This window comes from Mustelus asterias, chromosome 19 (assembly GCF_964213995.1).
Source record: "Mustelus asterias chromosome 19, sMusAst1.hap1.1, whole genome shotgun sequence".
Classification (NCBI taxonomy): Eukaryota; Metazoa; Chordata; class Chondrichthyes; order Carcharhiniformes; family Triakidae; genus Mustelus; species Mustelus asterias.
Window position 1 is genome coordinate 9,364,610 of NC_135819.1, and position 14,357 is coordinate 9,378,966.

The 14,357-nt window shown below is 51.9% G+C and overlaps 1 protein-coding gene across 2 annotated transcripts in view; it reads left to right on the top strand.

Annotated features, from left to right (window-relative positions):
- The window catches only part of trmt1 (tRNA methyltransferase 1), a 35,301-nt gene that overhangs the window by 16,841 nt on the left and 4,103 nt on the right, over positions 1-14,357 (top strand). For both annotated transcript variants that reach the window (XM_078235014.1, XM_078235015.1), the window contains 9 exons: positions 2,708-2,823; positions 4,351-4,463; positions 4,547-4,695; positions 6,163-6,246; positions 7,219-7,288; positions 8,897-9,031; positions 10,872-10,957; positions 13,351-13,459; positions 13,592-13,668. In XM_078235014.1, coding sequence (XP_078091140.1) covers positions 2,708-2,823; positions 4,351-4,463; positions 4,547-4,695; positions 6,163-6,246; positions 7,219-7,288; positions 8,897-9,031; positions 10,872-10,957; positions 13,351-13,459; positions 13,592-13,668 — 939 coding nt within the window. The remainder of the gene's footprint in view (positions 1-2,707; positions 2,824-4,350; positions 4,464-4,546; positions 4,696-6,162; positions 6,247-7,218; positions 7,289-8,896; positions 9,032-10,871; positions 10,958-13,350; positions 13,460-13,591; positions 13,669-14,357) is intronic.

The window sequence follows — 14,357 nt, forward strand, 5'->3', positions numbered from 1 at the left end:
GGGCAGTGTGAGGCGTTACCTAGTTAGCCCCGGGCAGTGTGAGATGTTACCTAGTTAGCCCCGGGCAGTGTGAGGCGTTACCTAGTTAGCCCCGGGCGGTGCGAGGCGTTACCTAGTTAGCCCCGGGCAGTGTGAGGCGTTACCTAGTTAGCCACGGGCAGTGTGAGATGTTACCTAGTTAGCCCCGGGCAGTGTGAGATGTTACCTAGTTAGCCCCGGGCAGTGTGAGATGTTACCTAGTTAGCCCCGGGCAGTGTGAGATGTTACCTAGTTAGCCCCGGGCAGTGTGAGGCGTTACCTAGTTAGCCCCGGGCAGTGTGAGGCGTTACCTAGTTAGCCCCGGGCGGTGTGAGGCGTTACCTAGTTAGCCCCGGGCAGTGTGAGATGTTACCTAGTTAGCCCCGGGCAGTGTGAGATGTTACCTAGTTGGCCCCGGGCGGTGTGAATGTTACCTAGTTAGCCCCGGGCGGTGTGAGGCGTTACCTAGTTAGCCCCGGGCGGTGTGAGGCGTTACCTAGTTGGCCCCGGGTGGTGTGAGGCGTTACCTAGTTGGCCCCGGGCAGTGTGAGGCCTTACCTAGTTAGCCCCGGGCAGTGTGAGATGTTACCTAGTTAGCCCCGGGCAGTGTGAGACGTTACCTAGTTAGCCCCGGGCAGTGTGAGATGTTACCTAGTTGGCCCCGGGCAGTGTGAGGCCTTACCTAGTTGGCCCCGGGCAGTGTGAAGCGTTACCTAGTTAGCCCCGTGCGGTGTGAGACGTTACCTAGTTAGCCCCGGGCGGTGTGAGGTGTTACCTAGTTAGCCCCGGGCGGTGTGAGGTGTTACCTAGTTGGCCCCGGGCAGTGTGAAGCGTTACCTAGTTAGCCCCGTGCGGTGTGAGACGTTACCTAGTTAGCCCCGGGCGGTGTGAGGTGTTACCTAGTTAGCCCCGGGCGGTGTGAGATGTTACCTAGTTAGCCCTGTGCGGTGTGAGACGTTACCTAGTTGGCCCCGGGCGGTGTGAGGTGTTACCGAGTTAGCCCCGTGCGGTGTGAGACGTTACCTAGTTGGCCCCGGGCAGTGTGAGGCGTTACCTAGTTAGCCCCGGGCGGTGTGAGGCGTTACCTAGTTGGCCCCGGGCAGTGTGAGGCGTTACCTAGTTGGCCCCGGGCAGTGTGAGGCGTTACCTAGTTGGCCCCGGCAGTGTGAGGTGTTACCTAGTTGGCCCCGGGCAGTGTGAGGCGTTACCTAGTTGGCCCCGGGCAGTGTGAGGCGTTACCTAGTTGGCCCCGGGCAGTGTGAGGCTTTACCAAGTTGGCCCCGGGCAGTGTGAGGCGTTACCTAGTTAGCCCCGGGCAGTGTGAGGCGTTACCTAGTTAGCCCCGGGCGGTGTGAGGCGTTGCCCAGTTAGCCCCGGGCAGTGTGAGGCGTTACCCAGTTAGCCCCGGGCGGTGTGAGGCGTTGCCCAGTTAGCCCCGGGCAGTGTGAGATGTTACCTAGTTAGCCCCGGGCAGTGTGAGGCGTTACCCAGTTGGCCCCGGGCAGTGTGAGGCGTTGGTTGCCCAGTTGGCCCCGGGCAGTGTGAGGCGTTGCCCAGTTGGCCCCGGGCAGTGTGAGGCGTTGCCCAGTTGGACCTGGGCAGTGAGAGGCGTTACCCAGTTGGCCCCGGGCAGTGTGAGGCCTTGCCCAGTTGGACCCGGGCAGTGTGAGGCGTTACCCAGTTGGCCCCAGGCAGTGTGAGGCGATACCCAGTTGGCCCCGGGCGGTGTGAGACGTTACCCAGTTGGCCCCGGGTGGTGAAAGGCGTTGCCCAGTTGGACCCGGGCAGTGTGAGGCGTTACCCAGTTGGCCCCGGGCGGTGTGAGGCGTTACCCAGTTGGCCCCGGGCAGTGTGAGGCGTTACCCAGTTGGCCCCGGGTGGTGAAAGGCGTTGCCCAGTTGGCCCCGGGCAGTGTGAGGCCTTGCCCAGTTGGACCCGGGCAGTGTGAGGCGTTGCCCAGTTGGCCCCGGGCAGTGTGAGGCGTTACCCAGTTGGCCCCGGGCGGTGTGAGGCGTTGCCCAGTTGGCCCCGGGCAGTGTGAGGCGTTGCCCAGTTGGCCCCGGGCAGTGTGAGGCGTTGCCCAGTTGGCCCCGGGCAGTGTGAGGCGTTACCCAGTTGGCCCCGGGCGGTGTGAGGCGTTGCCCAGTTGGCCCCGGGCAGTGTGAGGCGTTGCCCAGTTGGCCCCGGGCGGTGTGAGGCGTTGCCCAGTTGGCCCCGGGCAGTGTGAGGCGTTGCCCAGTTGGCCCCGGGCGGTGAGAGGCGTTGCCCAGTTAGCCCCGGGCAGTGTGAGGCGTTGCCTAGTTGGCCCCGGGCAGTGTGAGACGTTGCCCAGTTGGCCCCGGGCAGTGTGAGACGTTGCCCAGTTGGCCCCGGGCAGTGTGAGACGTTACCTAGTTAGCCCCGAGCGAGATGCCTCAGCATTCTGAGGCCAAAGAGGGGATATTAAAAATTCTAAGGGAATCAGGATGTCAAATTGGTGTATTCTCCAACATTCTGATTGGTTAACAGTACAGAGGATGTTAAAGCTTTCCAGATTCCAGTGCTGGCTCAGCTCCTGGGCAGGCGATATTGTCCATCTGCTGTTTTGTTAAATATAAGCTTACAAATAAAACTGGTCTGATTTTTGGGATGTGAGAGTGTCGAGAATACTAACGGGGGAAGGCGGGGGGCTGTCTCTGTGTTTCTGCAGCATGCTCCTGTACCAATCCAAGAGGAGGTGGGACCGCTTTGATGTGATTGATCTGGATCCGTACGGAAGTCCATCGCAGTTCATAGACGCAGCTGTTCAAGCTGTGAGTGAAGGAGGTGAGAATCACAAGGCGATGGCCTGTTCAAAGCTGGTCATTGGGATGTCAGACTCCTTGCGTTACAGAGCCATGTGGATGTTGGGGCACTGGGGGTGATATGTGACCTGAAAACCTCCTGGTTTCTGCAACTTGTAGATAACAGCCTTGAAAAGGAGTCTTGCCTTTTTAAATCATTCATATGATGTGGACGTCGCTGGCTAGGCCAGCACTTATTGCCCATCCCTAATTGCCCCTTGAGAAGGTGTTGGGTGAGCTGCCTCCTTGAATCACTGCAGTCCCTGTGATGTAGGTACACCCACAGTGCTGTTAGGGAGGGAGTTCCAGGATTTTGACCCAGCGACAGTGAAGGAACGGCCGATATATTTCCAAGTCAGGATGGTGAGTGGCTTGGAGGTGTTCCCCTGTGTCTGCTGCCCTTGTCCTTCTAGATGGGAGTGATCGTGGGTTTGGAAGATGCTGCCTAAGGAGCCTTGGTGACGCAGTGCATCTTGTAGATGTTACACACTGCTGCTACTCTGCAGTGGTGATGGAGGGAGTGAATGTTTCTGGAAGGGATGACAATCAAATGAACTGCTTTAAGAACATAGGAATTAGGGAGCAGAGGGATGCAGGCGGTTGGTCTAGAAAGGACAACGTGATCGGCACAGGCTTGGAGGGCCGAAGGGCCTGTTCCTGTTCTGTACTGTTCTTTGTTCTTTAAATTAGGAGCAGGAGGATGCCATTCAGCCCTTCGAGCCTGCTCCGCCATTCAATCAGATCATGGCTGATCTCTCCTTGGTCTCAAATCCACCTCCCCACCTGTTCCCCATATCCCGTTAACCTATTTTCTATTAGAAATATACCTATCTCCCTCTTGAACCCATTCAATGATTCAGACTCCCCCGCGCTATGGGGCAGCGAGTTCCACAAATTCACCACCCTCTGCGAGAAGTAGTTCCTCCTCATCTCAGTGTTAAATCTACAGCCTCTCGACCTATACCTGTGACCTCTTGTTCCAGATTGCCCCACAAGAGGGAACATTTGGTCTACATTTACTTTATCAATCCCTTTTAGTATTTTATATCCCTCGATCAGATCCTCTCTCATCCTTCTAAACTCCAGTGAGTACAAGCCCAAACTGTTTAATCTCTCCTCATACGTCAACCCTTTCATCCCCGGAATCAATCTGGTGACCCTCCCCTGAACTGCCTCCAATGCCGCAACATCCTTCCTCAAGTCAGGAGACCTGGATGGTATCAAGCCTTTGAATGTTGTTGGAGCTGCACCCATCCAGGCAGCTGGACAGTATTCCATCACACTCCTGACTTGTGCCTTGTAGATGGTGGACAGGCTTTGGGGATTCAGGAGGTGAGTTACTCGCCGCAGTATTCCCAGCCTCTGACCTGCTCTTGTAGCCACTGTGTTTATGTGGTGAGTCCAATTGAGTTTCTGGTCAATGGTAACCCCAAGGATGTTGACAGTGGGGGATTCAGTGATGGGAACACCATTGAATGTCAATTAACTGCGATTCTCTTGTGTCTTTTAGGGCTGCTTTGTGTCACGTGTACAGACATGGCGGTGATGGCTGGCAATAGCGGCGAGACCTGTTACAGCAAATATGGAGCCATGTCGCTGAAATCCAAGTTTTGTCACGAGATGGTGAGTTTCAGCTGGTTCAGGATCTCTGCTAAGTGTCGTTGTGTGTCAGCGTGTCTCACCCCGATCTTGTTCCTCTGCCGCAGGCGCTACGCATCATCCTACACAACCTGGACCTCCGCGCAAACTGCTACCAGCGATATATCGTTCCGATCCTCTCCGTCAGCGTCGACTTCTATATCCGAGTGTTTGTCCAGGTCTTCACAGGACAGGCTCGGGTTAAAGCGTCTGCCAGGTACGATAACTGGGTGAGGCCTAATCGGTCTGCTTGATGTTTGAGGCTCAGATATAAGCAAGGAGCAGGAGGAGGCCATTTGGCCCTTCGAGCCTGTTCTGCCATTCAGTATGATCATGGCTGATCCTCTATCTCAAAGCCACATTCCTGCTCTCTCCCCATACCTCTTAGTTCCATTAAAATCTAAAACATTATCAACTTTTATCTTGACCTCCACAGCCGTTTAAAGTTTATTTATTAGTATCACAAGTAGGCTTACATTACATCGGGTGGCACAGTGGTTAGCACTGCTGCTTCACAGCTCCAGGGACCTGGGTTCGATTCCCGGCTTGGGTCACTGTCTGTGTGGAGTCTGCACATTCTCCCCGTGTCTGCGTGGGTTTCCTCCGGGTGCTCCGGTTTCCTCCCACATTCTGAAAGAGGTGCTGGTTAGGGTGCATTGACCCAAACAGGCGCCAGAGTGTGGCGACGAGGGAAATTTCACAATTACTTCATTGCAGTGTTAATGTAAGCCTTACTTGTGACACTAATTTACTTTACTTTTACATTCACACTGCAATGAAGTTCCCCTAGTTGCCACACTCCGGCGCCTGTTCGGGTACACTGAGGGAGAATTTAGCACGGCCAATGCACCCCAACCAGCATGTCTTTCAGACTGTGGGAGGAAGCCGGAGCACCCGGAGGAATCCCACGCAGACACGGGGAGAACGTGCAGACTCCGCACAGACAGTGACCCCAAGCCGGGAATCGAACCCAGGTCCCTGGCGCTGTGAGGCAGCAGTGCTAACCACCGTGCCGCCCCCAGTGAACTAGTTGTCATCATCACCATTACTGAGACCAGCTTTTAAATTCCAAATTTTATTAATTAATTTAAATTCCATCTGTTGCTGTGGTGGGATTTGAACCCCCACATCAAAGTCTAAAAATACCCAACACTGAGTGGCAGCATCCAGGTGTTGACAATTCCCCGCTGGAGTTTAGCACAATGCATCCTCTCCTGCCCCTCAGAGGAGGTTAACTCACTGGCAGAGATTTGAACCCATGTTTGATTTGATTTATTATTGTCACATGTATGCAATGAAAAGTATTGTTTCTTGCGCACTGAACAGACAAAGCATACCTTTCATAGAGAAGGAAAGGAGAGGGGGCAGAATGTAGTGTTACAGTCATAGCTAGGGTGTAGAGAAAGATCAACGTAATACAAGGTAGGTCCATTCAAAAGTCTGACGGCAGCGGGGAAGAAGCTGTTCTTGAGTCAGTTGGTACGTGACCTCAGACTTTTGTATCTTTTTTCCCGACGGATGAAGGTGGACGAGAGAATGTCCGGGGTGCGTGGGGTCCTTAATTATGCTGGCTGCTTTTCTGAGGCCATCTGGCATGTTCAGTGGGGAAATGTGTTGATGTCACTGGGTTTTTAGTATGCTGTGGAGGCTGTCAGTGTCTGAGCCGTGTGATTCTCTGTTACAGTAAGCAGGCTCTGGTGTACAACTGTGTGGGTTGTGGCAGCTTCCATATCCAGAGGATGGGCAAAATGGTCAGTCATGGTAACAAGTAGGTGACGGTTTCTCTTTGTAAAATAATTATGTAACATTTGCCCATTTTGTTTGTCTACCGAGAATAGAATCCCTACAGTGCAGAAGGAGGCCATTCGGCCCATTGAGCCAATCCTACCCAGGCCCTATCCCCACAACCCCAGGCATTTACCCTAGCTAATCCCCCTGACACTAAGGGGCAGCTTAATGTGGCCAGTCCACCTGACCTACATATCTTTGGACTGTGGGAGGAAACCGGAGCACCCGGAGGAAACCCACGCAGACACGGAGACTCCACACAGACAGTGACCCGAGGCCGGAATATCCAAGTGTGATCTGTTGTGTGGCTTTCTGTGGGATCTTGCTGCCCTTGGACTGACCGCTGCGACAGCGAGTACTCTTCATTGTCTGTAAAGCAGGTTCGGACGTCCTGAGGTTGTGAAAGGCGCTATTGAAATTCAAGTACTTTCCCGCACTGGATGAGTCCAGCTGTGGCCCTGCTCTGGATGCTGAGGCCAGTGGCAAGGGACGCTGATCCACGGGGATGAGCCTGTCCTTGGTAACGTTTTCATAAAACAACTGTTCCGTAGTCACTGGAAAGTTGCCCTGCTAAATCGAAACTAACCGTGCTGAACTGTACACACACTTCCAGCTGTGGCCTAACCAGCGGTTTGTACCTTTTCCATCGTCACATCCCTGCTTTTGCATTCAGTACCTCACCCAATAAAGGAAAGCGTTCCCTCTGCTCTATAACCACCTTGTCCACCTGTCCTGCCGCCTCCGGGGACCTGTGGCCAATGCCCTCTCCCTCAGCCCCTCTCTACCTCCCGAGTCCTCCCTTTGTTTTCCCCCTCCCCAACTACACGTCACAAATACTTCACTGGCTGTGAGGTGCGTTGGCCACGTCCTGAGCTTGTGAAGGCTGCCGTATATTTAAAAATGCTCCTTTTCTCACAGTGAAGTAACCTGGGATAATCTTGTTCTTCTCCAGCTTCAAATACACAGCCAGCTCAGGGCCACCAGTGGGAGCAGAATGTGAGCATTGCCGCCAGAGGCACTTGGTAAGAGAGCCCATCGATTCTGCATTTGCTTGTTCTTTGTCTGCTGGGTGAACTGTATGTATAACCATCCTGCACTCCTGTTATCCACTTTTATTACATTTTTCCAAAGTCATTGTGAAATCGGATACTATTCTCAGCCGGTTCCCGTGGTTTTCTGATGTTCTATAATGTGTAGAAATTGGCCAACTCGGATAACAACTACAGTTAGTACGTGAGCGCAGACTTTTGTATTTTTTTCTCGACAGAACATAAGAACAAAAGAACATAAGAACTAGGATTAGGAGTCGGCCATCTGGCCCCTCAAGCCTGCTCCGCCATTCAAAAAGATCATGGCTGATCTGATAGTGGGTTCAGTTCCACTTACCCGCCCGCTCCCCACAACCCTTAATTCCCTTAATGGCTAAAAACCTATCTATCTGTGACTTAAACACATTTAATGAGGTAGCCTCTACCGCTTCATTGGGCAGAGAATTCCAAAGATTCACTACCCTCTGGGAGAAGAAGTTCCTCCTCAACTCTGTTCTAAATTGACTCCCCCGTATTTTGAGGCTATGCCCCCTAGTTCTTGTTTCCATTGTAAGTGGAAACAATCTCGATGTTTCTACCCTGTCTAGCCCCTTCATTATCTTATATGTCTCTATAAGATCTCCCCTCAACCTTCTAAACTCCAATGAGTACAGGGCCAGTCTGCTCAATCTCTCCTCATAAGCCAACCCCCTCATCTCCGGAATCAACCTGGTGAACCTTCTCTGCACCCCTTCCAAAGCCAATACATCCTTTCTTAAATAAGGGGACCAAAACTTTACACAGTACTCTCGGTGCGGCCTCACCAGCACCTTGTAGAAGAAGGTGGAAGAGAGAATGTCTGGAGTGCTTGGGGTCCTTGATTATGCTGGCTGCTTTTCCCGAGGCAGCGAGAAGCATTCATGTCCCCAGAGCATTAATCTTGTCCTCTGGATTACTAGTCCAGTTGTGACATTACCACCATCTCCCTACAGTTCTCCTCTGTATGATGTGGAGCTGCCGGCATTGGACTGGGGTAGGCACAGTAAGAAGTCTCACAACACCAGGTTAAAGTCCAACAGGTTTATTTGGTAGCACGAGCTTTCGGAGCGCTGCCCCTAGGCACTCACCTGATGAAGGAGCAGCGCTCCGAAAGCTCGTGCTACCAAATAAACCTGTTGGACTTTAACCTGGTGTTGTGAGACTACTTACCTCTCCTCTGTAGACAGAATCAATGGATGGGAGGCTGATTTGCGTGATGGACTGGGCTATGTTCATGACCTTTTGTAGTTTCTTGCGGTCTTGGACAGAGCAGGAGCCATACCGAGCTGTGATACAACCGGGAAGGATGCTTTCTATGGTGCATCTGTAAAAGTTGATGAGAGTCGTAGTGGGCAGGCTGAATTTCAGGATATGAGGCCCAGCACTGGCAGGTGGCTGGCACTGGGGAAAGAAACTCTGAGGTGCCAGAGTTCAGAGGGTGGTTGTGGAGGTGAGACTGGAAGAGGGAAGGTAGAGCAGCCTGTGTCGAGGTGTTCACCAAGGGAAGGATATGCCCTTGTGCTGTTTTTGTCGTGGGTGATGATGTCCCTCCTCTGGTTCCAGCTAGGTGGTCCAATCTGGGCTGCGCCAATCCACGACCAGGACTTTGTCCGGAGAGTCCTCGAATCAGTGGAACGCAACCCACAGCGATTCAAGACTTCAGACCGGATACTGGGCATGCTCAGCATGGTCAAAGAGGTGAGTGTGTGGGATGTTTCCTTCCTGGGCTCATGGACCAAGCTGGATTGGGCAGAATAGCAGAGGGGAGACTGAGCAAATGCAATGCTTGGGTAGATGACACCAGAATGAACACTTTGCATTTATGTAGCTGCCTGCCACATCCTCGAACATCACATGCCATGAGGTACTATTCAAGGCCAGCAATGATGCAGCAAAACAGGAGACCATTTGGCCCATTGTGTTCCTGCTGTCACATAGGCAACTGCAGCCGCAGTTTATGAAGCAGTTCACCTCTGAACTGTGCTTTTTTTTCGAGTATAAATATTTCTGGCATCCTGAAACTTTGGGGTGGCCCAGTGGTTCGCACTACTGCCTCACAGCACCAGGGACCCCCGGGTTCGATTCCCGGCTTGGGTCACTGTCTGTGTGGAGTCTGCATGTTCTCCCCTGTGTCTGCGTGGGTTTCCTCCGGGTGCTCCGGTTTCCTCCCACAGTCCAAAGATGTGTGGGTTAGGTGGATTGGCCAGGCTAAATTGACCCTTAGTGTCAGGGGGGTTTAGAAGGGTGAAATACATGGGGTTATGGGGATAGGGCCAGGGTTGGATTGTTGTTGGGCTCGATGGGCTGAATGGCCTCCTCCTGAACTGTAGGGATTCTATGATCTTTCCACAGGGCCAATTTCACTCAGCAACAAACTCCACTCAATTCTGGGGCCCTGCAGATTGCGAGCAGAGGATGAGAGGAATACAGACACATCTTAAAGAGCGGGATCTAAGGGAGAGCAAAATGCTGGGAAAACCAATTAGGCCCTCAGTGTTATAGCATATAACGTCGGAAATATGGAAGGCATCACTTCAACAGATTGGATACCCTTTCCACTGTGTCTGTTCCTGCCACCCCCCCCAGCATCTTAACGATCCCCCATCAAAACTCCAAATCCTCTCTGTAATAAAGACGGTCTACGTCCACCTTTCAGTTACCTGCCCCAGCCCTTTCTCGCGATACCTGGCTCTTAAACATCTTGGCATCTTCGACCCCACCCCCTGCTCTGTATAACTTTCTTGTTTAAATTCTTCCCACCGCTTCCCCCCCACGCCCCATATCTCTGTGCGAGAGCTCCTGCCCCTCACCCCCCCCAGGTATCTCTCTGCGAGCATCTCACTCTCCATTTAATTCTCGGGTGGCACAGTGGTTAGCACTGCTGCCTCACAGCGCCAGGGACCCGGGTTCGATTCCCGGCTCGGGTCATTGTCGGAGTGGAGTTTGCACATTCTCCCCGTGTCTGTGTGGGTTTCCTCCGGGTGCTCCGGTTTCCTCCCAAAGTCCAAAGATGTGCGGGATAGGTGGATTGGACATGCTAAATTAACCCTTAGTGTCCTGGGATGTGCTAGATTAGAGGGATTAGCCGGGTAACCAAGCAGGGATATGGCCTGGGTGGGATTGTTGTCGGTGCAGACTCGATGGGCCAAATGGCCTCCTTTTGCAAGGGAGGGTTTCTATGTTTCTATGCCTCTTGAGCACCTTCGCCCTGCTCCCTTTTCCCTGTCCCAGGCAACTGCTCCCTCAGCCATTTCTACCCTGTGCTCTGGAACTCCCTTCCTAACTCCATCTCCTTTAAGACCCACTCTCGTGAGGAAGCCTTTGATCGCTCTTCCTCCTGTCCCTCAGCTCCTTCATTGATTCAGCATCCATTTTGTTTTTTGATTGGAGTTTTCCAGTTGAAGGTAAACGTTGGTTTAAGTGGTGCGCCACTTACTTTCCCCCGTCGTGCTGTGGGTAATGTGGCAGATCATCTCATTACGCTACCGAGGAATCCATCCATTTTAAGCTTCACTTGGACTTGGTTTCTCTTTACCAGGAGTTGCCGGACTGCCCTTTGTACCACACCATGGACCAGCTGAGCAGCGTTATCCACTGTAATACGCCGTCTCTCCTGCAGATGAGGTAGGGCTTTTAAAATGAGGACAGAATAAATAAAGTACGTTGGCTTTGGTGATTCCTGGCGGTTCCCCTGCTAAACGTGCAGCGTTTGTAATCTTGAAGCTGTGGATGAATGACTGTGGCTGGTAAACTCAGAAACCCTCAGTGCTCTCTGTCTCAGAGGGGTGACTGTCTTTTTTTGAGTGACTGAGTTACGTAGGTATGGCTGAGGAACTGGTGAGATGGCTGTAACTCTGAGATACGGAATATTTGGATGTCACAGTGGGTTAGCACTGCTGCCTCACAGCGCCAGGGACCCGGGTTCGATTCCCGGCTTGGGTCACTGTCTGTGCGGAGTCTGCACGTTCTCCCCCCGTGTCTGCGTGGGTTTCCTCCGGGTGCTCCGGTTTCCTCCCACACTCCAAAGATGAGGAGGTTAGGTGGATTGGCCATGCTAAATTGCCTCTTGGTGTAGGTTAGGGGGAATTAGTGGGGCAAATGTGCGAGGTCACAGGGATAGGGCGGGGGTTGGGCCTGGGTAAGATACTCGGTGTGGAGCCGATGGGCTGAATGGCCTCCTTCTGCACTGTAGTGATTCTATGATATTGGATTGTGAGCTGGAAGAAAGGATTGTGTGGGGTTGAGATATTCACCTGGCAGAAAGAAGCAGTGGTGGACCTTAACAACGGGGAAGGAGTAAAATGAATAGCGTCAGTATTCAGTGTAGATGATGGACATTTAATGTTGATGGGTGTAACTGGCTGGGGGAGGATGAGGGTGGCTGAAAGCGATTTATAATAGTCTGTGCTTGCATCTCGAGATACTGAGTTCAAATCCAGCACAGGCAGGCAACATGAAATGAAAGAGTGCAGAGTGGTTCCTACATTGTATACTAGCATGTTCATAACTCAACACCAATCAGCCATCGAGTTAGTGTTTTGCAAAGGACAGGAATAAGGTTGGTTTGTAGGGGGTGCTGCTTCAGATTAGGGCCAACGTGTAGAGGGTGATTTACTCCATTTTATCTGTGCTGTACCTGCCCTGGGCCGGTGGATAGGAGCATGGAACTTCAGAACAGGAATAGGCCATTCAGCCCTTCAAACTTACACCTTCAATATGATCACAGCTGATCCAAAAAAAAGTCTGAGGTCAGGTACCAACCGACTCAAGAACAGCTTCTTCCCTGCTGCCATCAGATTTTTGAATGGACCTACCTCGCATTAAGTTGACCTTTCTCTACACTAGCTGTGACTGTAACACTACATTCTGCACCCTCTCCTTTCCTTCTCTATGAACGGTATGCTTTGTCTATATAAAGCGCAAGAAACAATACTTTTCACTTGTTTGTTTGTGTGTTAATACATGTGACTATAATAAATCAAATCAAAAGATCTGGTTGTGAAAGCTTTACTCTGCCTCCCTGCACTGTGATGTGGCGATGCCGGCGTTCCCTGCACTGTCTCCGGGGGTGATTTCTTTTCTGAATTCCAGATATTTTGGTTTTTTTTTATTCAGTCGTGGGACATGGGTGTCGCTGGCTGGGCCAGCATTTATTGCCCATCCCTTGTTACCCAAGGGCAGTTGAGAGTCAACCACATTGCTGTGGCTCTGGAGTCACATGTAGGCCAGACCGGGTAAGGGCAGCAGATTTCCTTCCCTAAAGGTCATTAGTGAACCGGATGGATTTTTCCGACAATGGTGTCATGGTCATCAGGGCGGCACGGTAGCACAGTGGTTAGCACTGCTGCTTCACAGCTCCAGGGACCTGGGTTCGATTCCCGGCTTGGGTCACTGTCTGTGTGGAGTTTGCACATTCTCCTCGTGTCTGCGTGGGTTTCCTCCGGGTGCTCCGGTTTCCTCCCACAGTCCAAAGATGTGCGGGTTAGGTTGATTGGTCATGCTAAAAAAGTGCCCCTTAGAGTCCTGAGATGTGTAGGTTAGAGGGATTAGCGGGTAAATATGTAGGGCTATGGGGGTAGGGTCTGGGAGGGATTGTGGTCGGTGCAGACTTGATGGGCCAAATGGCCTCCTTCTGCACTGTAGGGTTTCTATGATTCTTCTATGAGTAGATTCTTAATTTCAGATTTTTTTTTATTGAATTCAAATTCCACCATCTGCCGTGGTGGGATTCGAACCCGGGTCCCCGGAACGTTAGCTGACTTTCTGGTTCAATAATCTAGCAATAATACCACTCGGCCATCGCCTCCCCTCATTTTATTTCAGTTGTTGTGAAAGATCGGGTTAGTTTTACGTTTCCTAGCTTTGAGTGCAGAATGATGATCCCCATAAATCCCCCCGCCCCCTCGTTCTCCAGTCCCTTTAACAGTTAAAGCTGAGTAAATGTGAATTTGATCTCGATGGGATTGTATTTTGAGGAATGATTTCAATCTCTCGATTCTCCCCCTGCCTATTATTAGATCTGCCTTGCTCCACGCTGGCTATAGAGTCTCCCTCTCGCACGCTTGCAAAAAAGCTATCAAAACTGACGCGCCGCCTTCGGTGATCTGGGACATCATGAGGTGCTGGGTAAGTGGCGAATCTGTAGATGTTCTGGGTGGTTCGGTGTGAGATGTGAAATGTGTGCGCGGGAAGGAGCTTTGGAAGGACTGTGTTTTCTGAGTGTTGCGAGGGTTAACCCGGATTCTATTTCTGGTGCAGGCAAAGGTACACCCAGTGAAGCGAGAGAAACTGTCCGAGAGTAGTCCTGCCTTTCGAATCCTCGGCAAAGAGCCTGTGTAAGCTGTTTTTAACATTTACTGCGCTGTGGGGATGCTGGCGTCAGGCTGGGGTGGGCACGGTAAGAAGTCCCACAAGTCTCCACTCTCCCGATGAAGGAGCAGCGCTCCGAAAGCTCGTGATTCCAAATAAACCTGTTAATGTTTACTGTCAGTGTCGGTAAAGGCACTGGTTTGTGTGGGATTAGAGTCTGTTCCTGGGTCTGTGCTGAGTGAGGTGGTCATTGTTCAGGTGAGGGTAGGACTGGGGCTCGAGAATGAAACTCTTTGTCCTGTGGATCCCATTGAAATGTGAAGGTTGAGTGCAGGTAAAATCAGACTTAGCCACGATTGCAGATTTTTCATTTCATTAATTCGTGGAACACGGGTGTCGCTGGCTGGCCAGCATTTATTGCCCATCCCTAATTGCCCTTGGAGAGCAGTTGAGAGTCAACCACATTGTTAGACCATAAGACTTAGGAGCAGAATTAGGCCACTCGGCCCATCGAGTCTGCTCCGCCATTCAATCATGGCTGATATTTTTCTCATCCCCATTCTCCTGCCTTTTCCCCATAACCCCTGACCCCCTTATTAATCAAGAACCTATCTATCTCTGTCTTAAAGACACTCAATGACCCGGCCTCCACAGCCCTCTGCGGCAAAACGTTCCACAGATTCACCACTCTCTGGTTGAAGAAATTCCTCCTCAT